General features: G+C 41.2%; 1 protein-coding gene across 3 annotated transcripts in view; it reads right to left on the bottom strand.

Annotated features, from left to right (window-relative positions):
- The window catches only part of TOR1AIP1 (torsin 1A interacting protein 1), a 44,028-nt gene extending 18,437 nt beyond the window's left edge, over positions 1-25,591 (bottom strand). For 2 of the 3 annotated variants that reach the window (XM_016189472.2, XM_016189473.2), the window contains exons 1-9: positions 24,676-25,591; positions 23,112-23,186; positions 20,753-20,812; positions 16,893-16,937; positions 11,358-11,396; positions 8,487-8,573; positions 5,666-5,722; positions 2,609-2,650; positions 1,709-1,777 (exon numbers count right to left, since the gene is read on the bottom strand). In XM_016189472.2, coding sequence (XP_016044958.1) covers positions 1,709-1,777; positions 2,609-2,650; positions 5,666-5,722; positions 8,487-8,573; positions 11,358-11,396; positions 16,893-16,937; positions 20,753-20,812; positions 23,112-23,186; positions 24,676-25,162 — 961 coding nt within the window. In that variant the 5' untranslated portion in view covers positions 25,163-25,591. The remainder of the gene's footprint in view (positions 1-1,708; positions 1,778-2,608; positions 2,651-5,665; positions 5,723-8,486; positions 8,574-11,357; positions 11,397-16,892; positions 16,938-20,752; positions 20,813-23,111; positions 23,187-24,675) is intronic. The other variant, XM_016189474.2, reaches the window with a different exon arrangement.
- Between the last annotated feature and the right edge of the window lie 980 nt (positions 25,592-26,571).

Below are 26,571 nucleotides of genomic sequence, written 5' to 3'. Positions count from 1 at the left end.
AGCCCACTCATGTTCCTATCTGGAAAAGACAGAAGCTGTGAAGTTCCAGAGATGAGTAAAAGCGAAACCAAAACAGAAGAATATACAAAGTCTGTTGAAAAAAAAACCCCACAAGTATTGTACAAAGAGTAGAATGTCAGGCAGAAGTGGCGAAGTAGGTAGTCTTGGTTCTTAAGTACAAGGTCCTGAGTTCAACGCCCCACATTTCATGTGCTACAGTGGTGCTCTGGTTCTCTCTCAATAAGAAATTCATAAATCGGGGGTCGGGCGGTGGCGCAGTGGGTTAAGCGCATGTGGCGCAAAGTGCAGGGACCGGCGTAAGGATCCCAGTTTGAGCCCCCGGCTCCCCACCTGCAGGGGAGTCGCTTCACAGGCGGTGAAGCAGGTCTGCAGGTGTCTATCTTTCTCTCCCCCTCTCTGTCTTCCCCTCCTCTCCCCATTTCTCTCTGTCCTATCCAACAACATCAACAATGGCAATAATAATAACCACAACGAGGCTACAACAACAAGGGCAACAAAAGGGGGGAAAAATGGCCTCCAGGAGCAGTGGATTCATGGTGCAGGCACCGAGCCCAGCAATAACCCTGGAGGGAAAAAAAAAAAAAAAAAAGAAAGAAATTCATAAATCTTTTTTTTTGGTAATTGTCACCAGGTTTATCATAGCTCTGCTTACACAACGAATCCACTGCTCCTGGTGGCCATCTCCCCCCCCCCCCCCGCCTGCTTCTTTTCTTTTTTCTATGAGATGGGACAACACAGAAATTAAGATGGGGGTGGGAAATAAAGAGGGGGACAGAAAGAGACACCTGCAGTACTTGCTTTGACACTCATGAAGCCTTCTACCTGCAGGTGGGGAGCAGGGGCTTCAAACCTGCTCATGGTAATTTGTGAGCTCAACAGGGTTTGCCACAGTCTGGGCCTCAGAGATACATAAATATTTTATTTATTAATGAGAAACATAGGAAGAGAGAGAAAGAACCAGGCATCACCCTGGTACATGTGCTGCCGGGGATTGAACTCAGGACCTCATGCTTGAGAGTCCGATGCTTTATTCACTGCGCCACCTCCCGGACGACCATAAATCTTTTTTTTAAAAAAAGAGAGAACAGAATGTCAATAGCTGTGTAGATTAAATTGCTGCTAGGAAGGACAACTTGTTAAGTTTAGTCTATCATCTGCAGGTTTTCTCACACAACCTATACCTAAGCCCCAGCCCAAACAGATGGGGATCACTAAACCAGGAATCACAGCTATATGTTACCATTGAAATTTCAATCTTGGGAGTTGGGCGGTAGTGCAGTGGGTTAAGCGCACTTGGTGCAAAGCACAAGGATCAGCTTAAGGATCCCAGTTTGAGCCCCTGGCTCCCCACCTGCAGGGGAGTAGCTTCACAGGCGGTGAAACAGGTCTGCAGGTATCTATCTTTCTCTCCCTCTCTCTCTCTTTCCCTCTTCTCTCCATCTCTGTCTGTCCTATCCAACAACAACTATATCAATAACAACAACAATAAAAAACAAGGGCAACAAAAGGAAATAAATAAAAAAATATCAAAAAAAAGAAATCTCAATCTTAATGTTTACCTGAAGAACTGAATGTTTCTGTATGTTATATATAATAGCCAAGAAGATATATCAAGAAAGAAATATTAAAAAATAATTAAAACAAACAACAAATAAAATCATTTCCATAACAGGTAGAGATCACTTACTTTGCATCTTACTCCTTATGCGAATGGTTGGTTCCACTATTCCCTGGGGAATTTTTTGATATCCAGAACCTGAAGCAAATACATTTTGTCAACATACTTATAAACTTTTGAGAAAATATTTACCAGGTAGCAAATAAATAAATAAATAAATACTAAAATGCCCAGAGCTTGGAGAAAAGTACAGAAGTAATAGGATCAAAAGTAAAATATAATGCCCAAGAATTCTATCAGTGAGAATGAACCAAATCCCACAAGATAGGCACCAAGCAAATGAATATATTACCAACTAACAGATAAAACTAGGTACAATTCCTTTGCTCTGGTCTCTGAGAATGACTGAATTCAGTAATACTTGAACCTGATTTCAGAATTTACGAAAAATGTTAAACACACTCTTAAAAATAAATTATGTGCAATAAAACAATTCTAAAGGTATTTCTATATCACTTGAGTAATAATCATCAATTATGGCACCAATGTGTGGTAGATGAAAAGGCAAAAAAAAAGGGAGTTGGGAGGTAGCGCAGTAGGTTAATGGCGCAAAGCGCAAGGACCATGTAAGGATCCTGGTTTGAGCCCCCGGCTCCCCACCTGCAGGGGAGTTGCTTCACAGGTGGTGAAGCAGGTCTGCAAGTGTCTCTCTCCAACTCTCTGTCTTCCCTTCCTCTTTCCATTTCTCTCTGTCCTATCCAACAATGATGACGGCATCAATAACAATAATAATAACTACAACAATAGAACAACAAGGGCAACAAAAGGGAATAAATAAATATTGGGAAAAAAAAGAAAAGGCAAGAAAAAAATAATAATGGTGAAGTAACTTAAAATCCTGTTAGAAATATTTGTGGACAGAATATAAAAGGGTTGTGACTGACTAATAAAAGACAATGGACCACTTACTTGACACTGAAGGTTGTTTATCGTGAGCTGTAATGTCTTGACCTGAAACAGAAAAGAGATAAAGTGACAGAGTACTGGGAAATAAAAATCACGAATGTTGTGGTTTGGGCGGTGATGCAGTAGATAAAGCATTGGATTTATAAGCATGAGGTCTTGAATTCAATCCCCAGCATCACATGTACCAGAGTGATGCTCTGGTTCTCTTTCTTGCTCTCCTCTCTGATAAATACATAAAATATTAAGAAAGAAGGAATGGAAGAAAGAAAGAATATGGCAAAGTGCTAAGAAATGGATTCTGGAGTTTAAACACCTGATGCCTATTTAAAATTATGAATGTTTATTGTAAATACCTTAAACTCTTATTGTCTCTTTTTTTCGTTGCCTCCAGGGTTATCGATGGGGCTCAGTGCCTGCACTACAATTTCCACTGCTCCTGGCAGCCATTTTTTTCCATTTTTGTTGTTGTTGGATAGGACAAAGAGAAAGTGAAAGATAGAGGAAAAGACAGAGAAGGGGAAAGAAATATAGACACCTACAGACCTGCTTCACTGCTTTTGAAATGAATCCCTGCAGGTGGGGAGTCAGATGCTCAAACCGGAATTCTTGCACAGATCCTTTTACTAGTACTATGTGCGCTTAACATGGTGTACTACTTCCCAAACCTCTCTCTCTGTAGCTCTATTTCATTAAAATAAGATAACATTAAATAAGATAAATAGGGAGTCGAGTGGTAGCGCATTGGGTTAAACACACGTGGCACCAAGTGCAAGGACCAGTGTAAGGATCTTGGTTCAAGCCCCCACCTGCAGGGGAGTCGCTTCACAGGAGGTGAAGCAGGTCTGCAGGTTTCTATCTTTCCCTCCACCTCTCTGTCTTCCCCCTCTCTCCATTTCTCTCTGCCCTATCCAACAACAACAACATCAATAACTACAACAATGTTAAACAAGGGCAACTAAAGGGAAAATAAGGTTATTTATTTATATAAAGAACAATGATCTATCAATAATATATTGACCATTTTGTTCAATAACTTTTGACCACATTTTCAGTGACCTTTTTAATTCCTGTTGACAGGAGGACCTGTCTTTATCGGTGAAAAAGCACACAAGGTGTGCATGTTTGTTTTTGTTTTTCCCAGAGCAATGCTCAGCTCTGACTGATGGGATTGGGGGTTGGGGTTGGGAGGCTGAACCTGTGTCTTCAAAGCCTCAGGCAGGAAAGTCTGTCTGCATAACCTTTATACTATCTACCCCTGCCAGAACAAGGTGTTGATTTACAACCAGAATGGTGTTGAGATCAAAACCACCAGCATGGAATTTCATGAACCATCACTGGCACTGACATTCTTGAAGAGCATTGTCACCGTAAACTTTAACCAACTTTTACAAGCTTGACATGCACTCTTCCCTTTACAGAAGTAAAACAGTAAAATATGGTGAAAATGCAATTTGGCCATTCATTTTCAACTTGTAAGATCTCTACAACTCACCAACTCACTCTTTTTTTTTTTTAGAATGAAGTTAGAACTGTCACATATCAAATCATATAGCTGTAACATAGATGTGAATGACTCCAGCACTTTCAAAAATGAACTAATGCTATCAATTGCAAAAGCATGTCATGGATTTTGCAACAACCCAATACTGTAACTCTCCCTGCCAAATCAAGTTTTACTTTCATCAGTGCCAAACATATTTTCCCTTTTCTTTTCATATATAAATGTGTATGCATGTTTCTTTTTTGTTGGTCATCACTGGGGCCTCATGTCTCCAGGCAAATTTTTTTAAGCAGAGACACCACAGCACAGAAGCTTCCTTTGGTACAGTGGGGGGTGGGCTCAAACAAGGGTCTCGAATATGAGGAAGAGAGTACACTATTCAGGTGAGCTATCTTGATGGCCCTTCACTTTTCTAAACTTCATAATGCTCTTGAATGAGAGGGGCCAGGTGGTGGCGCACCTGGTAGAGCGCACATGTTACAGTGTGCAAGGACCTAGTTTCAAGCCCCTGGACCTCACCTGCAGGGAGGAAAGCTTCACAATTGGTGAAGCAGTGCTGCAGGTGTCTCTGTCTCTCTCTCTCTCTCTCTCCCTCTCTATCACCCCCTTCCCTCTCAATTTCTGACTGTCTCTATCCAATAAATAAAGGTAAAAAAAAATTGGAGAAGCCAATTTATTAAATCCATTAAAATAATGCATTAAAGGCTTACAGGTATCAAATGTAATGTCAGTTACCATACTTTACGCGAAAGATGCTATCCAACAACCGCAACAACAATAAAAATAAACACAACGATGGAACAAGGGCAACAAAAGGTGAAAAAATGGTCTCCAGGAGCAATGGATTCGTGGTGCTGGCACCAAGCCCCGGCAATAACCCTGGGGGGGGGGGAATCATACTACACGAAAAATTTATATTTTTATTATAGTATGTCCACCCATATAAGTAGGTCCAAATGACACTAATTAAGCTAAAAACAATGACAATTTACATTGTAAGCAAAGATATTCAACATATCACAGAAAGTAAGGGTTTTTCTTTTGTTTTTTTTAAATTTCAAATCCAGGATGCAGTACAGAGGTGATTTGCCTGACTTTTTAACTATTATTTATTTTTTACTATTATTTATTTTTTTTACTATTATTTATTTTCATTTATTTTCCCTTTTGTTGCCCCTTTTTTAAATTGTAGTTGTTATTGTTGTTGTTGATGTCATCATAGTTGGATAGGACAGAGAGAAATGGAGAGGGGGAGAAAGAGAGAGGGAGAGAAAAAGAGCTACCTGCAGAACTGCTTCACTGCCTCTCAAGCGACACCCCCTGCACGTGGGTAGCCAGGCTTCAAACTAAATTAGTAATAACTATTTATTCAAACTAAATTAGTAATAACTATTTGCTTTAAATTTGTTGATTTTCTTGAGATCCTTAGGCTAGTCTTTGCACCTCGTGTCACGTGCACTACCTCCCAACCCCCCAAAATCCCTTTCTTTTAAACATAAAAATGATATTTGACCATACCCAGAGGTAGACTTGAAGAGTTTAAGCACAGCTTTACTTACTTTGTGATGACTGCCAAAATGATTCTTGATACTGACTTGATGATCTGGAGGTTTGGTCTTAACCAGCAAAAAAAAAAAAAAAAATCTGTAAATGTAACTATAAAGCATAACTTTTAAGATGGACATTTTTACAATAAAAGAATGAGCAATTCAAAGAGCAAAATATATTCAGATGAAATTCTAGCAAATGCAACAAGTTGAATCGAAAAAATTGTTTTTTTCCTTAACAGCTTAAGAATAAAAAATATGTAAGATACAGAACATAACATGAGGAACGCCAAGATTCTAGATCTGTGTTGGGGAAATTTTGGAAGTTTATAGTAGTGAATCTTTATGGGATCATTAATAGTAATTTTGCTTTAAATTTGTTATTTTGTTTTTCCTTTTTGTAGAGCGAAAGCCTCATGCACATGTGCTTTCACAGCTCCCAGGTTGCCTTTCTCACTGAAATAGAAGAGGAGAGACACTATAATACCATTTCAGTGGGTGAGCCATCCCCAAACTCCTAAAATTACACATTTGTGGAGTTTATAAACTCTATGTTCTTTCAAACCTCAATCTGATTGTTCTTTCTCTTCAGCTATTCTTTCCTTGGATACACTTAAACATAAAACCACAAGAAAATCAAATAGTTATTACTAATTTAGTGTGAATTTCAACAATTTTTTCCTTTCTTTTGCCTCTAGGGTTATTGCTGGGGCTCAGTGTGAATCCACTGCTCCTGGCAGACATTTTTTTCCATTTTATTGGATAGGACAGAAAGATTTTTTGTTTTGTTTTGTTTTCCTCCAGGGTTATTGCTGGGGCTCAGTGCCTGCACCATGAATCCACTGCTCCTGGAAGCCATTTTTTCCCCCTTTAGTTGCCCTTGTTTTTTTTTTTTTTTTTTAATTGGGGAATTAATGTCTTACATTCAACAGTAAGTACAATAGTTTGTACATGCATAACATTTCCCAGTTTCCCATTTAACAATACAACCCCCACTAGGTCCTCTGAATCATTCTTGGACCTGTATTCTCCCCACCCACCCACCACTTTGGTGCGATGTCAATTCCATTTCAGGTTCTACTTGTGTTTTCTTTTCTGATCTTGTTTTTCAACTTCTGCCTGAGAGTGAGATCATCCCATATTCATCCTTCTGTTTCTGACTTATTATCACTCAACATGATTTTTTCAAGGTCCATCCAAGATCGGTTGAAAACGATGAAGTCACCATTTTTTACAGCTGAGTAGTATTCCATTGTGTATATATACCACAACTTGCTCAGCCACTCATCTGTTGTTGGACACCTGGGTTGCTTCCAGGTTTTGGCTATTACAAATTGTGCTGCCGAGAACATATATGTACACAGATCTTTTTGGATGGATGTGTTGGGTTCCTTAGGATATATCCCCAGGAGAGGAATTGCAGGATCATAGGGTAGGTCCATTTCTAGCCTTCTGAGAGTTCTCCAGACTGTTCTCCACAGAGGTTGGACCAATTTACATTCCCACCAGCAGTGCAGGAGGGTTCCTTTGACCTCACACCCTCTCCAGCATTTGCTGCTGTTACCTTTTCTGATGTATGACATTCTCACAGGAGTGAAATGGTATCTCGTTATTGTCTTTATTTGCATTTCTCTGACAATCAAAGACTTGGAGCATTTTTTCATGTGTTTCTCGGCCTTTTGGATCTCTTCTGTGGTGAATATTCTGTCCATGTCCTCCCTCCATTTTTGGATGGGGTTATTTGTTGTCTTGTTGTTGAGTTTGGCAAGCTCTTTATATATGTTGGTTATTAAACTCTTGTCTGATGTATGGCATGTAAAGATCTTCTCCCATTCTGTGAGGGGTCTCTTGGTTTGGGTAGTGGTTTCTTTTGCTGTGAAGAAGCTTTTTTTTTTTTAAATTTATTTTATTTATTTATTCCCTTTTGTTGCCCTTGTTGTTTTATTGTTGTAGTTATTATTGTTGTTGGATAGGACAGAGAGAAATGGAGAGAGGAGGGGAAGGCAGAGAGGAGGAGAGAAAGATAGACACCTGCAGACCTGCTTCACCGCCTGTGAAGCGACTCCTGTGCAGGTGGGGAGCCGGGGTTCGAACCGGGATCCTTATGCCGGTCCTTGTGCTTTGCGCCACCTGCGCTTAACCCGCTGCGCTACAGCCCAACTCCCTGAAGAAGCTTTTTAATTTGATGTAGTCCCATAGGTTTATGCTTGCCTTAGTCTCCTTTATAATTGGATTTGTTTCATTGAAGATGTCTTTAAAAATGTATGTGGAAAAGAGTTCTGCCAATATTTTCTTCTAAGTATCTGATAGTTTGTGGTCTAACATCCAAGTCCTTGATTCACTAGGAATTTACTTTTGTATTTGGTGAAATATAGTGGTTCAGTTTCATTCTTCTGCATGTTTCAACCCACTGTTTCCAATTTGTTGAAGAGACTCTGCTTTCCCCATTTAATAGTCTGAGCCCCTTTGTCAAAGATTAGATGTCCATAGATGTGGGGGTGTTGCCCTTGTTTTTGTAGCCTTGTTGTGGTTATTATTGTTGATGTCGTTCGTTGTTGGACAGGACAGAGAGAAATCGAGAGAGGAAGGGAAGACAGAGAAAGAGAAAGAAAAACACCTGCAGATCTGCTTCACCGCTTTTGAAGCGACTCCCCTGCAGGTGGGACGCTGGGGGCTTGAACCAGGATCCTTAAGCCAGTCCTTGCACTTTGCGCCATGCGCGCTTTACCCGCTGCACTACCACCCAACTCCCAAAACCTTTATATTTTCACTAATAGAGGTAACTCCTACAGTAAGAATCAGATATACTGATATATCAAATCATGATACCTACCTCCAGATTCAACAGAATCCCTGTTTCTGACTACAGCAGTAGAAACTTCACTGTCAGAGGTGTCTTGATCATCATTTTCCATTTCTCCTAAAAAGTAAATAATATACTAATTTTAATTATCCTTTCTACAATATGGATTAAAAACAAAAAGTAAATTAATGTTAAAATGTTTAAAAAATATCTGATAATTATTGCTTAATTTATCCTGAATCACAAAATTCTTTGTGGTTGTTGTACTGAGATTTCACAACTGTATGACTCTGCCATTCCCAGAGGACTGTATTTTGTAAAATTTTAAGATAGAAACTGGCTAATGGGGAGAGAGACAGAGAATGGAGAGGCGACGTAGCCTCTGGCATGCATGATGTGTCCAACTGATGTTGGGGGCTCAGAGAAGTATTCCCACATAGGAAAAGTATGTGCTCTATCTGGTGAGCTATCTCCTGGCACTAAGTCATAAAATTTTCACAGACCAGTTACAAGAACGTGGAAAGGGGTCGATGGTAGCACAGTGGGTTAAGCACAAGGACCAGCGTAAGGATCCACGTAAGGATCCTGGTTCGAGCCCCTGGCTCCCCATCTGCAGGGGAGTCCCTGCACAGGCGTTGAAGCAGGTCTGCAGGTGTCCTATTTCACTCTCCTCCTCTCTGTCTCCCCTCCTCTCTACATCTCTCTCTGTCCTATCCAACAAAAATATCAATGGCAAAAATAACAACAACAATTAGGGCAACGAAATGGGAAAAAATGGTCTGCAGGAGCAATGGATTCATAGTGCAGGCACGAAGCCCCAGCAATAACCCTGGAGGCAAAAATAAATAAATAAATAAAACATGGAAAGGCAAATATTTTCATATCATAAAGATCAACACATGCCAGAAATTAAAAGTACTAGATCTATTAAAAATTATTAATTCAGTTAAAAATGCTTAAAGTGAGCATAAAAGGTATCACCACTCATGTTGTCCTATTTATCTAACTAAAAAAAAAAAAAGAGGGAGTCCGGCAGTAGTGCAGTGGGTTAAGCACACATGGTGCAAAGCGCCAAAGACTGGCGCACGGATCCCAGTTCGAGCCCCCGGCTCCCCACTTACAGGGGCATCGCTTCACAAGCAGTGAGGTAGGGCTACAGGTGCCTATCTTTCTCTCCCCTTTCTGTCTTCCCCTCCTCTCTCCATTTCTCTCTGTCCTATCCAACAATGACGACATCAATAACAATAACTACAACAATAAAACAACAAGGGCAACAAAAAAGGGGAAGAAATATAAAAAAACATTAAAAAAAAAAGATTTATGAGTGGAAGAGATAAGAGTAAGGGGCATAATGGTTATGCAAACAGACTCTCATGCTTGAGGCTCCAAAGACACAGGCTCACCCCCAGCACCACCATAAACCAGAGCTGAGCAGTACTCTGGTCATATATATATATATATGGAGCGGGAAGGGGGGAGAGAGAGACAGAGAGAGAGAGAACCAGAGTATTACTTTGTTATGTGTGATGATATGGGATTGAATCTAAGATCTCATGTTTGCAAAAACAACACTCACCTACTATTTCACCTCCTGGGCCACTCACTATCTGCCCACTATTTTTTTAAAAATATTTTATGGTGGTCTGGGAGGTGGCGCAGTGGATAAAGCATTGGACTCTCAAGCATAAGGTCCCGAGTTTGGTCCCCAGCAGCACATGTACTAGAGTGATGTCTGTTTATTTCTCTCTCTCCTCCTTTCTCACTAATGAATAAATAAAATCTTTTTTTTTTTTGCACCACCACCTGGCCCCCCTTTTTTTCTTTTTCGAAAATATTTTATTTATTTTTGAGAGAGATGCAGAGAAAGACAGAGAGGAACACCAGAGCACTGCACAGCTCTGGCTTATTGTGGTGCGGGGGATTAAACCTGGGACTTTGGAGCCTCAGGCATGAGAGTCTCTTTGCATAACCACTATGCTATCTACCCCCGCCCCCAACAATAAAGTTTTACTGAGGGAGTCGGGCTGTAGCTCAGCAGGTTAAGCGCAGGTGGCGCAAAGCACAAGGTCGGCATAAGGATCCCAGTTCGAGCCCCCGGCTCCCCACCTGCAGGGGAGTCGCTTCACAGGCGGTGAAGCAGGTCTGCAGGTGTCTATCTTTCTCTCCCCCCCTCTGTCTTCCCCTCCTCTCTCCATTTCTCTCCGTCCTATCTAACAACGACAACATCAATAACAATAACTACAACAACGAAAAACAAGGACAAGAGAAAATAAATACTAAAAAAAAAGTTTTACTGAAACATTTTTTATAGTCTGTCCAAAATCTTTAATATAAATAAATATAAATAACTAAATATATATATAGTATTTTAATGAGAGAGAGGTGGAAGTGGAGGGTCAAAGGTGCAGCAAAGCACTGCTCAACTCTGACTTATGGTGGTTCTGTGCCCGGAAACTGGGACTTCAGACTCTCAGTCATGAAAGTCAGAACCATTATGCTGTCCCCGACCCTCTGCCAACTTTTATAGTTCAGATAAGCAACTTTTCTGAAGGAAAACACGATTTTCTGTCCCCACTCTAGAGAACCTATCAAAACTGCATCTAATATAAACAAATACGCACAAAGGTTTAGAAGACATTGCATGACATTTTAAAAGTAAGTATCTTCAGGCGCCACGGCCAGGTGGTATCGTACCTAGTTGGGCGCACAAATCACAGCACACAAGGACCCAGGTTTGAACCTCCATTCCCCACCTTCAGGGGGAAAGCTTCACAAGTGGGGAAGCAGGGCTGCAGGTGTCTGTGTCTCTCCTTCTCTATCCCCTCTTTCCCTCTCAATTTCTGGCTGTCTCCATCCAATAAATATATAGATAATGAAAAGACTTTTTTAAAAAGTAAATACCTTCACAGAAATTAGTTCTCTGCCGGACACTAGCAGCTTCTAGAGTAAAGTAAACAGATTGTACATTTATCAAAAACTGAAACAGGAATAATTCATAAAAACATCTAATTTTGGTAGTTGGGCGGTAGCACAGTGGGTTAAGTGCATGTGGAGCAAAGCGCAAGGACCGTGTAAGGATCCCAGTTCGAGCTCCCCGGCTTCCCACATGTAGGGGAATCACTTCACAGGCGGTGAAGTAGGTCGTCTCCAGGTGTCTATCCTTCTCTCTGTTCAGGTGTTTCCCCTTCTCTTCCCTTCCTGTCTCCATTTCTCTCTGCCCTATCCAACAATGACGACATCAATAACAATAACAATAACTACAACAATAAAAAACAAGGGCAACAAAAGGGAAAATAAATATTTAAAATTTTTTTTAAAAATCTAAGTTAGAGGGGGTCGGGCGGTGGCGCAGTGGGTTAAGCGCACGTGGCGCAAGCGCAGGGACCAGCGTAAGGATCCCGGTTCGAGCCCCCGGCTCCCCACCTGCAGGGGAGTGGCTTCGCGGGCAGTGAAGCAGGTCTGCAGGTGTCTATCTTTCTCTCCCCCTCTCTCTGTCTTCCCCTCCTCTCTCCATTTCTCTCTGTCCTATCCAACAACAACAACAACAACAAAAAAAGCAACGTCAACAATGGCAATAATAACCGCAACGAGGCTGCAACAACTAGGGCAACAAAAAGGGGGGAAAATGGCCTCCAGGAGCGGTGGATTCATGGTGCAGGCACCAAACCCAGCAATAACCCTGGAGGGGAAAAAAAAAAAATCTAAGTTAGAAAATTTACTCTGAAGACATAGCATGCAGATTTCCCTGCTAAATGACAGAATTTGGATAAGAAAAGTGAATAAAACAGCAAAGAAGTTCCAGGTTCAATCCCCCACATCACCATAAGGCAGAGCTGAGCAGTGTTCTGGTGTTTCTCTGTGCATCTCTCTCAAAAATAAAATAAATAAAATATTTTTTTAAAAAAGTGTGGTCTGGGAGGTGGTGCAGTGGCTAAGGCACTAGACTCTCAAGCATGAGATCCTGAGTTCGATCCCCTGCAGCACAAGTACCAGAGTGATGGCTGGTTCTTTATCTTTCTCATGAATAAATAAATTCTTTAAAAAAAAAAGTAACATAAATCAAACTTGAAGATGAAAGTTGTGTTTCTTCTCAGATTTTCTATAGATTTTAACCATTTGCTTTCAAATGGGAACAGAAATGTGGAAGGCAATTGTCAAGTGGTTTTTTTTTAATCATAGTTTCACTTATTCAAATACTACTGCTTCAAAATGTTTTAAGTTATTAATTCCCTTTGTATAAGATATTGTTCCAATTTTGAAGTTTTATTTTAAAAAGTATTTTTAAAAGTTATAGAGGGGGAGGGAGGGAAAACCAAACTATTGCTCTGAAACATGAAATGCTGGGGATCAAATTTAGGGACTCATTCTTGAGCGTTCACTATTTCATCCACTGTACATCTCCCACGCTGCAGTTTTGACTTTTTTTTTTTTTTCCTACCAGGGTTCCTGCTGGGACCTGGTGCTGGCAATACAAATCTACTGCTTTTAGAGGTACTATTCCTTTTTTTCTATTTATTTTATAGAACAGAAAAATAGTGTGTGTGTGTGTGTGTGTGTGTGTGTGTGTGTGTGTGTGTGTGTGTGTGTGTGTGTTGGGGGAGAATAGGGAGAAAGATACCTGCAGACCTGCTTCACGGTTGTGAAGCTTCCCCCTGCAGGTGGGGAGCAGGGGCTTTAATCTGGTCCTCACACATGGTAATATTTGTGCTCAACCTGGTGAACCACCACCCTGCAAAAAGTGATAGATCGGCTTGTCTTTCAATTTGGATTCCTCTTACTTCATTCTCCTCCACGAATGCTGTCTAGGAACTGTGGGTTTGTCATAAGTGGTCTTTACTATGTTATGTTCCTTCTATTCCCAATATTATATGGCTTTTTAATATAAATGTGAAATCTCACTTAATTTTTTAAGCATCTATTGATAAATGGTTATTTTGTTAATGTGGTGTATTACATTGATTTGCATATGCGAGACCAACCCTAATCTTGATTACTTTCTAGATGTATTATTAGACTCAATTTTCCAAAATCCTGAGTTTTCGCATTAATGTTCATGAAGGCTATCAGTGTGTAATTTTCTCTGTCCTTCCTTGCTTTGAGAATCAAATGATAAGGCCTTGTGCAATGTGTTTAGGAGTGCCTATTACTGTTAGTATTATTTTTTTTAGGAGAGTTTGAGGTACATGGGTGTAAATTCTTTAAAGGTCTTATAGAATCCATTATTGAAATCATGTAGACCTGGGCTTTCGTTCTTGGGAAGACTTTGATTACTGATTGCACTTCTATACTAATTGGATACTAATTGGCCTGCTTAGGTTATTTCCTCCTGGTTCTTCATTGGAAGGTTATGAGTTATGATTCTAGAATGTGTCCACTTCTTGTAGGCTGTCTTAATTTGTTTGCATATAGTTGGCCATATTATTTGCTTTTAATACACTGTTTCTGCAGCATTAGTTGTAATGCAGCCTTTTAAAAATTTCTGTTTCTTGAAAGCTTGTTTGGAGGTTTGAGCAAGGGAATGAGATATTTGTATACCCATGACCACAAACCAGTTTGTCTCTATTCAGGGAAAGTCATCCTCTTTGTCCAGCACACAGCTTCAGGAGGGACACACAATAAATGGTGAGAGAGGAAGGGGACACTTTTCTAGCCAGCCATATAAGTTTCAGCAAGCCTGATGATCAACACATGACAGATATTGCAGCCAGATCACCCTCACATCCTCTGATTCTCTTAATCATACTTCTCAGTCTTGTTTTGTTTTTTCCTTACCAGAGTACTTCTCAGCTCTTGTTTACTATTGAACCGGGGTCCTGAAAGCCTCAGACTTGAAGTCTTTTTTTGTATAACCACCATGCTACCTCCCCATTGCTTTTTTTCCCCCTTAATGAGCCTTGTTAGGAATTCATTTTTTAAAATTCAGTATCCATTTATTGAGGGAGTGTTGGTTTGCAGAATTATTTGTCCTTTAAAAGAAACATTTTGTATATTGCTGTGGAAATTCTGTTCCTTTGTGTGTTTTCTCAAATACTAATGTGGCTTTGCTGTAGATGCTATGAATGGGAAACACAGGCTCATTCTTTTTTTTTTTTTTTTTTTTTTAATACTTAGAACTAAGTGGAACTTTCATTCTTCTATTTTCTTTTTTTTTTAAATTTACTTCTTTATTGGGGAAACACAGGCTCATTCTATTTGGCCATCTTGGCCTTGGTTTTCTTTTTTTAACCAAAGATGATAAATATTTAAGTATAGGATAGTGACGATTAAGCAATATCTATAGCTACATCAGCTTTTAATTTCATTTCCCTCTTTTGTCCCTCAACTTCCTTTAATTTCCTCGGCTGCTACAAGTAAAAGGTTAAAACATTTAAAATTTGCAAATTTTAAAAATGCTTTCGCCTATGCACACATAGAAACTCTGGTATAAAAACCATTTAAAACACTAATATTTTTTAATTATCTTAAGAAATTTATAAAATTTGTGATTCTAAAAAATATATAACCAACTGGTTAGTAATTAAGGAGTGCTCATAAAAGGATATCATTTTTCGGGGGTCGGGCAGTAGAGCAGCAGGTTGAGCACACATGGTGCAAAAACCAGTGTAAGAATCCCAGTTCGAGCCCCCAGCTCCCCACCTGCAGGGGAGTCGCTTCACAGATGGTGAAGCAGATCTGCAGGTGTCTATCTTTCCTCTCTGTCTTCCCTTCCTCTCTCCATTTCTCTCTGTCCTATCAAACAACAACATCAATAACAACAACAATAATAATAACCACAGCAGAGATTTTAAAAAGTGGGGGCTGATTGCTCAACAATTTGTTTGGCTTTGTATGTTAACTCTCTTTTCAGTCACCAGGTTCCAGGTGTCATCAGGATGCCGGCCAGACTTCCCTGGATTGAAGACACCACCAATGTGTCCTGGAGCTCAGCTTCCCCAGAGACCCATCCTACTAGGGAAAGAGAGAGGCAGACTGGGAGTATGGACCGACCAGTCAACGCCCATGTTCAGCGAGGAAGCAATTACAGAAGCCAGACCTTCTACCTTCTGCAACCCTCAATGACCCTGGGTCCATGCTCCCAGAGGGATAGAGAATGGGAAAGCTGTCGGGGGAGGGGGTGGGATATGGAGATTGGGCGGTGGGAAAATAAATAAATAAAAAAATAATAATAATAAAAAAAAAGGGGGGGCAACAAAAAAAGGGGGGCACATGGGGAATATTCTCCAGGAGCAATGGATTCGTGGTGCAGGCACCGAGCCCCAGCAATAACCCTGGAGGCAAAAAAAAAATCATTTTTCAACAATTCTAACAAATTAAGAAAAAGTAATGTCAGAATTACAAAGTCTTTGTTCACTGTAAAAACATACCTTACAACCATCTCATCTGGTGGAGACCAACCACTAATTGTATCCTTCTTTCTTTTCTTTTGCCACAGTGTTAAAGGAAAGCATAAAAAGTACCAGTTTATTCTATTTACTGTTGACTGAAAACCATTAAAAAAAAAACAATTGCAAAAACCATTAAAAAAATTGGGGGGGGGGAGTCAGGCGGTAGCACTGCAGGTTAAGTGCAGATGGTGCAAAGCACAAGGATTGGAGTAAGGATCCCGGTTTGAGGCCCCGGCTCCCCACCTGCAGGGGAGTCACTTCACAAGCGGTGAAGCAGGTCTGCTAGTGTCTATCTTTCTCTCCCCCTCTTTGACTTCGCCTCCTCCATTTCTCTCTGTCCTATCCAACAACGACATCAATCATAACTACAACAATAGAACAACAAGGGCAACAAAAGGGAATAAATAATAAATAAATATTAAAAAAAAATTTTTTTATAGTACCAGTTCCAGCCCCACCTGTGAGACTCAAAAAATTCCCTATATATTTTTAAAAAGTCAAGGTGTCAGGCAGTGGTTTTAACAATGACTTTCCAAAACTAAAATGTATTTATCATCACATTTTTATATGACTTTGAAAAATATAATAAATGGCATTAAAAGCCAAGGCCACTAAGAAAGGTCCTGATTATACAGTGTCTCATAGCCTGTGATAATAAAGTAATACTTTCAAGCCAGTGAACAAAAATGTGTACCCTTGCATTCTCATAAATGAAACTCTGAGAACCCATAAGAATTAAAGCTAGGGAGTCGGGCAGTAACACAGCAGGTTAAGCACAGGTGCCAAAAAGCGCAAGGACCAGCATAAGGATCCTGGTTCCAGCCCTGGCTCCCCACCTGCAGGGTAGTCACTTCACAAGCAGTGAAGCAGGTCTGCAGTTGTCCTTCTCTCCCTCTCGGTCTTCCTCTCCTCCCTCCATTTCTCTCTGTCCTATCCAATAATGACATCAATAACAACAGTAATAACAACAACAATAAAACAACAGGGCAACAAAAGGGAATAAATATTTTTAAAAGACAAAAAAAAAAAAAAGAATTAAAGATAAACGAACCGAATTCACTCATTTTAGTATTTCCATTTGTTGTGTATGCTGAATCTGCAAGAGATGAAAGAACATGATTAGAGTCAAAAGAGGAAATGCACCTTATGGTTCTTCACTACCAGTTCAACAGTGAAACCATAACAGATCCTTATCATTTTAATACTTAAAAGGTAACAAAAAATTTAACATAATTCTTTAAAAAAAGAATGACTAAGGAAAGTTAGAAAACTAGTGTGAAGACAAATACGCTCTCCTTCAGTTGCCAGGACAAAATGTTCCTGTAAGTCAATTCTGAGAAAGGATGAGTAAATTTCTTTCTTTCTTTTTTAAAAGATCTTATTTATTTATTAATGAGGAAGATTGGAAGAGAGAAAGAAAGAACCATTCATCACTCTGGTACATGTGCTGCTGGGAACTGAACTCATGCTTGAGAGTCTAATACTTTATCTACGTCCAGACCACAAGAATGAGTAAATTTCATGAATGAATGTTGCTGGTTTTATTTTATTGTCATAAAATTAATTTAAAGACAATGTCTTCTTTAAAAGTTTTAGCGTAGATGTAATTGAGGCAGGGAAATTTTATAGGTTCAAACCACAAAACCTCAATCTTTTGATTTTTCCGTAGCATGATACTGAGAAGAAAAAAGAAAGAAAGGAAAGAGAAAGAAAGGGAGTAGGGCAATAGCACAGCGAGTTAAGCGCATGTGACGCAAAGTTCAAGGACCAGCGTAAGGTTCCTGGTTCGAGCCCCAAGCTCCCCACCTGTAGGAGGTTCGCTTCACAGGCAGTGAAGCAGGTCTGCAGGTGTCTATCTTTCTCTTCCCCTCCTCTCTACATTTCTCTCTGTCCTATCCAACAAGGATGACATCAATAACTACAACAATAAAACAAAAAACAAAAGAAAGAAATCTTCTGAGGCCAGAAAATAGCTCACCCAGCAGGGTTTAGGCCTTGCCAAGCATGTAGCCTATTTTTAAACCCTGGTACATCATGAGAAAGCTCTAGTGCTGTGGTGTCTCTCCCCAGCATTAAAAGAATTAAAAAAAAGGGCTGGAGAAACAACATAATGGCTATCAAAAGACTGTCTGAGGTCTTAAGGTCCCAGGTTGAATCCCAAGTAGCACCATAAGCCAGAGCTCAGTGCTCTGATCTCTTTCTTTCATCAAAAAAAGCACACGTAGTGCAAAGCGCAAGGACTGGCGTAAGGATCCCGGTTTGAGCCCCCAGCTCCCCACCTGCAGGGGAGTCACTTCACAGGCAGTGAAGCAGGTCTGCAGGTGTCTATCGTTCTCTCCCCCTCTGTCTTCGCCTCCTCTCTCCATTTCTCTTTGTCCTACCCAACAAGGATGACATCAATAACAACAATAATAACTACAACAATTAAAAAACAAGGGCAACAAAAGGAATAAATATTTTTTAAAAAAGTAAAATATTAAAAAGGGGGGTATTGGGCAGTAGCGCAGTGGGTTAGCGCACATGGTGCGAAGGGCAAGCACCCACACAGGGATCCCAGTTTGAGCCCCCAGCCCCCACCTGCAGAGGGTTGCTTCACAAGCGGTAAAGCAGGTCTACAGGTGTCTTTCTCTCCCCGTCTTCCCCTCCTCTCTCAATTTCTCTGTCCTGTCCAACAACATTGACAGCAATAACAATAATAACAACAACTGTGGTCCAGGAGGTGGTGCAGTGGATAAAGCATTGGACTCTCAAGCATGAAGTCTTGAGTTCAATCCCCGGCATCACATGTACCAGAGTGATGTCTGGTTCTTTCTCTCTCTCTTCCTATCTTTCTCATTAATAAATAACATCTAAAAAATAAAATAACAACAACAATGATAAACAACAAGGGCAACAAAAGGGAAAAAAATAGCCTCCAGTAACAATAACCCTGGAGGGAAGAAAAATAAGTAAGAACTGGGGACCGGGTGGTGGAGCACCTTGTTGAGTGCACATGTTACAATCCGCAAAGGCCCGGGGTTCAAGCCCCCAGTCCCCACCTGCAAGGGGATAGCTTTGCAACTGGTGAAGCAGTACTGCAGGTGTCTCTCTTCTTTAACTCCCCCTTTCCCTCTCACTTTCTGACTGTCTCTATCCAATAAATAAAGAATATATACATATGGAGAGATATGGAGAGACACCTGCAGCACTCCTTCACCACTTGCAAACTTTCCCCTCTTCAGCTGGGGACCAGAAACTTGAATCTGGATCCTTGTGCATTATAACATGTGCACATAGCCAGGAGCACAAGAAATAACCTTTTTAGAAGGATCAGGAGAGAGAAAGTTGGGGAAATAGTTTTATGTGTTAGGACACACTTATTAGTATATCTAAGACTCAGGTTCAATCCCTAGCACCATTATAAACCAGAGTTGAGCTGTATTCTAGCCTTTTTCTGTCTCTCTTATTAAAATAAGTACATTAAAAAAGAGAAAGAATACATGAGTCCTTAATATACATATAAAGTACAAAAACAAGGTATATACAGTAGAAAGTATTTATCAGATTGTGTTTAAAAAGTGAAGAAAGGATAAATAAATTTCATGAATGAACTTTGCTGGTTTTATTTTATAGTTGTGAAATCAATTTAAAGGTATGGGGCACGTGGTTAAGTGCACATAGTACTATGCACAAAGACCCAAGCAAGGACCTAGGTTTCAGTCCCCACTCCCCACCTGTAGCAGGGCCACTTTATGAGCAGTGAAGCAGGTCTGAGGTGTCTATATTTCTCTCAATCTCCTTCTTCCTTCTCAATTTCTCTTGTCCTATCATATAAAATAAGAAAAAAAAAAAGGAAAAAAAAGCCATGGAAGTGGTGGATTCACAGTGCTGGCAAAAAGAGCCCCAGTAACAACTGTGGTGGCAATTCAAACTAAAAAAAAAAGTGTAGAAAAGATAATTTAATACACGAATTCCCTTATATCCCCACAAAAAATATCTCTGGAAAAATACCTAAAAATTGACAGCAGTGGTAGCTGACGAGGGCAGGGCAGGCACAGAGACTTTTCTTGCTTATTTAGAGTAACTTTGGACACTGAACCATATGAATACATATACTAACATATCCAAAAAGTAAAACTGGGAGGCCGGGTGTGGCACACCTGGTTGAGCGCACATGTTACAATGTGCAAAGACCCAGTTTCGAGTCCCTGGTCCCCACCTGCGGGGGAAAACTTCACAAGCGGTGAAGCAGTGCTACAGGTGTCTCTCTGTATCTCTTCCTCTCTATCCCCCCTTCCCTCTCGATTCAATAAATAAATCTATCCAATAAATAAATAAAGACAATAAAAAAATTTAAAAAAAAGTAAAACTGTATCTACTGTATCTGTAAAAACAAGAAATCAGTGGTCCAAGTGGTGGTCCAGTGGATAAAGCACTGGACTCTCAAGCATGAGTTCAATCCCCAGGAGAACGCATACCTGAGTGATGCTCTGGTTCACTTTCTCTTCTATCCCCCATTAGTAAATATTTAAAAAAAAAAAAACAGTTGGTTATTACTTGCTTAAGGCTGTGGTCTATTTACATAATCATTGTTTTGTCTGAGACCCGCTCTGCCTGCAAGGCATTGGTTTAATCCCCACTGGTTAGATGGAAGCTTTCCTTCTCTCCACCCACTCTCCTACGTATATCCTTTTCCCACCTACCACTTCCGCCTTAGAAGATATAAATGCAGATGAATAAAGCCAGCATGGCACTTCGTTCCCACTCAGCCACAAGAATTCCTGGTTCCTCTCCCACGTCACTGAGTAAGCAGCAGTCTAGGCTGGCTCCCGTCAAATTCTCTCCAACCCAGAGAGCAAGTGCCCCGGAAGAAACACCCTCAGGCTAGCCCGGCAAAAAACAAGACACCAATAGTTAACCGCAATTGCTTACCAGATCTGGAGCTTCTCAGAGGAGGTCTACGGAGGTCACTCATAAGAACTTCACTCACCACTAATATAGGAAAAGAAATATTTAAAAAAAACATATAAGGGGAAGTGTAGAGATAAACACCAGCAAACTGTAGTCTATTTCAGCAGATCCAAGGGCACAAAATGGGGAAGGCGGGAGGGGACTGAAAGAGTACTAGTGGCATAATACTCAATGGAAGAGGAGAACACAACTTGGCAGGGGTATTCTGCACCTATCTTGGGGAGATGTGAAAACATACCCACGGGACAAGTCTTTGTTTCTTTTAATTGCCACTAGGGTTGTCACTGGAGCTCAGTGCCTATGCTGCGAATTCACTACTCCCAGTAGCTCTTTTTCTTCCTTCCTTCCTTTCTTTCTCTTTTTCCCTTTCTATTTTATTGGATTCAACAGAGAGAAATTGAGAGGAATGAGAGAGAGAGGGAGAGAAAAAGGTGACACCTCCAGACCTACTGGTGAAGCATCCCCCCTACAGGTAGGGAGCAGGGACTCAAAGTCAGGTCTTTACATGGTAATATGTGCATTCAACTGGGTGGATCACAGCCCAGCCCCCATGAAAGTCTTATAAATCATCATTTCTTCCATAAAGTAGTAATGTGAATATATATAAACATACGACTGAAGAAATAGTTCACTGAGTGGTGTCTACTTTGCCATTAGTGCAGCAAAGTTCAAGCCCTGGCATGACACATGTGGAATACAATAGCAGCACTTGGAGACACTGGTGCTGTAGTGTCTCTTTTTTTGAAAAACACTGGCTTTAGTGTCTTCTCTCCCATTCTTATTTAGGTTTATTTATAGCACATGTTAATTTCAGGCTAACTTTCCTCAGAGTTAATTCACTTCCTCCAAGTTTTGATTATGTGTTTAAGAAATACAAACCTGCATGTTACAATATGCAAAAACTCAAGTTGAGTCCCCCAGCCCCCAGGAGGAAAGCTTTGCAAGTGGTGAAGCAGTGTTGCAGGTCTCTCTCTCTCTCTCTTTTTTTTAAATCAGAGCACTGTTCAACTGTGGCTTATGGTGGTGTGGGGGTCTGAACCTGGGACTTTGGAGCCTCAGGTTTGAGAGTCTGCGTCACTCTTTTCTTTTTTTAAAGAAATTTTTGTTTACTTTTTAATTTTTATCAGAGAGATACAGAGAGAAACATCAGAGCACTACTCAGCTCTGGCTTATTGTGGTGCTGAGGATAGAACTTGGGAACCTCAGGCATGAAAGCCTTTAGCATAACCATCATGCTGTCTTCCCAGCTCTCTCTCCCTTTCTATCACCTCCTTCCTCTAGATTTCTGGCCGTCTCTATCCAATAAATAAATATAATACTTTTTTTTCTTAAAAAAAAAAAGAAAGAAATGCAAACCTTGTCAAGGGTATAGGTTCAATACCAATACCATACACAAAAGCAAACTTAAAAGTACACAGAATTAAAAGTCAAACGGCACTAAACATTTATCAGTGAATTCTTGCCCCTGCTTTTCCAGACAATTTAAAGTTTTTAAAACTTAAGTAAACTATCAAATGTACATAGTATGTGGGCATAAAGATGCAAGTATTTTTACATTTAACAATTCTGCCCCACCTGCAGGGGGAAAGCTTTGCAAGTGGTGAAGCAGGGATGCAGGTGTCTCTCTCTGTCTCTCTTCGCCTCTATCTCCGCCTTCCCTCTTGATTTCTGACTGTCTCTATTCAATAAAAAAGATAATTTTAAAAAATTCTGAAATTTGGATGTTTCATATAATTTATGCACATTCAGTTTAACTTATAGCATTTCTTCTTTCTGGGTAGCACATAAAACAATGGTGTACCTTATAACTAATCTAAGACTGTATGAAATAAAATATCAAGACAAGAGTGACCAAATGTAGTCATTATTTTACTTTGCAGACCATTTAATCTATTTAAAATGGAAGACAGTGTGATTTATTCATTAACACTGAATTTTACTGAGTAATGCAGAAGGTTACAGTGAGGCACTTGAAGGAAAATCAAAAGCTTGGTCTGATTTCAGCTCAGTCACCTATTGTTGGCCTTGGGAAAATATCTTAGCTACTCTGAACTCCAATTTGCTAATCTATAAAGTGGGTATAATACTTATCTTGCATAATTATAAGAACCAACTTATACAAGGTAGCTAGTACTCAAGTATCTACCCATCTCAGCTCTCCTTCTCTTAACACTGAACTGCTTAATGCAATATACAAAGCCTATGAAGAGTCACTGAAACCTTGGTTGAGTTAAGTTTTAGGACCACTGAAATACTGGATAACTGTAATATGAATATTTAAAATGTTGGCAAGTGATTAAAAGACCCCAGAAAGTTTTACCTGAAGTGTCTTGTGTTCTGATTTTTTTCTTTGAGACTGTTTGCTTTAAAATGACTTGTGAAGATGGTTCATCCTCTAAAGATAAGACAATTGTCAAAATTCAGAATATATGATCTAGGTAGTAATCAAGCACATTACCAACAATATATAAACAAACACAAATAACTCATTCCTTTGAAATACATATTTAAGTTTACTCAAACCTAGCAATTTGGTGAGAACTACTCTTAAGACAATATAAAAATTAGTTCAATATTGACGTTTTAGAACAAAAGTAGATTACTTTTAAATTTTGGAAAATTTAAAAGATGGACTAGACTGTCATAAATAACATGCCAGAAAGCAGTTTTAAATTTTGATGAAATTTTTAATGAACACTTTTATTCTGGTGAAAACTGTTTAGATCCTCAAAGATTTTAATAAAATCCTGGTAAATTCTTTGTTTGAAATTTTATTATGTATGTGCAAGTACTAGGCTCTGTGGGAGAGTCCATACAATGTAACATATGAGTGATGTATTCTTCCAGATGCTTAAGTGTAACACTTTTGTCTTCAGGAAGTTATTAGTCTTAAGAGAGAAATTTAACACACACAGGCTAAACTGCCTTGAGTTGCTATATATAGTACCTTTTAGGATGTTTCTAAAAGCAATACATCTTCAAATTAACACACAAATGCTTTAAAATGGTTCAGCAGGTGAAAGTACTATTTTGCTCCAAATTGAAAATTCATCTCCTCCCCAAACCCATCAGTGGTCTACTGCTAGTTAAGAAATTCCATTGTGATTCAAGTCCCCAGATTTTTACATCACAGGTGCCTTGCCAGGACTTAACTCATTATGAAAAAAAAAAAGGGGGGGGGCCGGGCTTAGTGGTGGTGTTAAAGGAGTTCAACTGTGACTTCCTAAAGCCATACACATGTACTTTACCACCATCTTCTGGGTTCATTTATAGGAAAACCCACAATCATGTCAGGCTACTTAACCACTGAAAAGTCACTGAGGGCCCCAAGGTGGTGGAGTTGATGCACAGATTGGTCAAAGAGCTATTAGTTTCAGCGGGGAGCTACAAGTTGAGGACAGTTTGCCCCATTTTGCTGTAAGTATGTAGCTGGAGATCTCAAGTCACTACTCCTCAAAACACCCACTCGCAGGACGCCCCCTTCTTTCCCACCTGGACAGAAAAGGGAAGCCTGGAAGGTTCCCACAGAACCGCTATCCTCAGCCCCGGGGACTTACGGGCTCAGAGTAAGGAAATGTCTGGGATAGAAACAACATCAGAGCGGAAGCAAATGAAATGGAGCCTGTCCTAGATGATCTGTGGGCCACCACTGAGCCTCACCCACGGCCCCCTGGTGAAGGGCACAGGAGGAGGTGATGATACCCCCAAACCCATGCCTCGGCTGGGTAAGGGTCCCCGGCTCGACTCGAGTGCAGTCCCCGCACAGCACCCCGAGCAGGGGCGCCCTGCACCTAGGGGAGGTGCGGCCAGACCTCAGAGGAGCTGGGGGGGGGGGGCCTCCCGCCTGAAGGGGTGCATGTCCCGCCCCACCATCCCGCGGTTACCTCCGACCGCCTCGTCTTCAGAGAACTGGGCGTCCCGTAAGCTTCTCCGGGTTGTGACCGGAGACGGCTGCAGCGTAGGCTCCTGATGCTGCTGCTCCTGGAGGGCAGTCCGCCGCGTCTTCATCTCGCTGACCCGGGGTGCAGGCTGCCTCCGCTGAGACCGAAGATAGTATGTGTTTTCTCTCACTTCCTCTTTCTCTGAATCGTGGCGGAACTCTTCTCGCGGGCTGCGTTTTCCTCCGGGGGGCCTGTCGCCACTCACCGGGGACTCTAAATCACCATACACTTCCGGCGGTTCTTCCGAGAATCTCACTTCCCGCCGGCCGGGGCGGGGCGGGGCGGGAGTCACCTGCGCAGGCGCGTTTCGGCCGCTGTCGCCATGTTGAGGACCTGGGCGGTTCCCACCCTGCCGCAGGGGGGCTCGGGGTGTGACGTGCGCCCCCCAGTCTTCCCATCTTGACTCCGCCCGCCACCCTCCATCCGCCATTTTTGTTGACGTAGCTTAAGTTGGTCCCGGAGGGGCACTTCGTCAGTTTCGTGGGTCCTCCTGCTGCTGGGAGCGAGGCTCCTCAGGGCGTCGGTGGCTGGGGGCGACGGTCAGGGAGGCAGCTGACTGTGATCGAAGCCGCCGCCGGCGTCGAGGCTGCTGTGCTGCGGAGGCGCCTCTGGGCCCATGGTGTGTCAGGAGGGCTGTGGGGCGGCCGCGCCTGTGCCGGTCAGCTGCTGCGGGTCACTCCCGCCTCCTGGCTGGAGACACCAAAGAGGAGGGGAGGAGGGAGGAGGGTGGCGTTCTTGCCCACGGGGGACGGGGAGGGCGGGACGCCGCGGCGGCGAAGGGCCCGCGCTGCCCGCGCGAACCCCGGGGCCGAGTCCCGGCTGGAGGCGGCGGCTCCGTCCTCACGCCCAGACTGTCTGTCGCGCACTTTTCTTGGCACGCTGTTGCTCTCTACTTAAACCCCAAACCCTGCGTTTCCATGTGTCCCCAGATGGAATGATGATCACAACAGCTGCTGTTGCAGGTGTCATCTCAAAGGAAAAAAAAAAAAGTTTTCAAGCCCCTAGGCAGACAATTTTTTAAATGTAAGCCACCTGAGAACCTGCAGAGTCGTGGGTTTCCATCTGTAAAATGTTCACAGCGAGCAGGAATCTTAGCTGACATTCGTATAAAAGCTCCCCTGGCTGTACAGTTTCAAAAGCTGTTGTGTGTGCGCAGTGAGAAGCAACGTCTTTTTGGTTAAAAACGACGCTGTAATTTTTGTGCATTATTTTTGCTTTCACTATGGATATGATTTAGTAACATCTTCACTTAGGCTTCACTGTCGAGGATAACAGTTATTTGTGTCACTTCTATATTTACAGACGTGCATAATCTGCCTATATCTAACTAAATTAAATTCGGCTTTTGTAAAGTCTGAATAATTATCGAAAGAGAGACGTTACCTACAAGTATATACACTGATCTTTGTATAGCTATTGTTTTTTTTTGTAGCTTGGCTAGTAGTGACAACTGGAAAATCTGGAGGTGTTTGTTTATTCTCTCAAATAATTTGTTAAAACTGGACACAAACGTCAATTTAATGAAACAAGGTTATACCGGTACAGTGTTACTGACCAGTCCTAGGTTATAGCCTGAGTTTAACTGTGCTGTTTATATAACAAAGTAAAGCGAAAAGTAACATGGGAAATAACTTTTTAAAAAATATATTATCTGGAGGGTAAATTAAGAACATTTTCCCTCATCAGTGTGAATCAGTTTATTTAGAAGCTCACTGTTTTTTCCCACAAGATGCTAAAAATACTGATTTTTTTTTTTACCAGAATACTGCTCAGTTTTGGCTTACTCTGTGGCGCAGATATTGAAACTGAGACTTCGGGGCCTCAGGCATGAGAGTCTCT

The sequence above is a fragment of the Erinaceus europaeus genome, chromosome 9 (genome assembly GCF_950295315.1).
Source record: "Erinaceus europaeus chromosome 9, mEriEur2.1, whole genome shotgun sequence".
In the NCBI taxonomy this organism is placed as follows: domain Eukaryota; kingdom Metazoa; phylum Chordata; class Mammalia; order Eulipotyphla; family Erinaceidae; genus Erinaceus; species Erinaceus europaeus.
The sequence above is the reverse complement of the archived record's forward strand: the minus strand, read 5'-3'. Positions and strand labels throughout refer to the sequence as shown.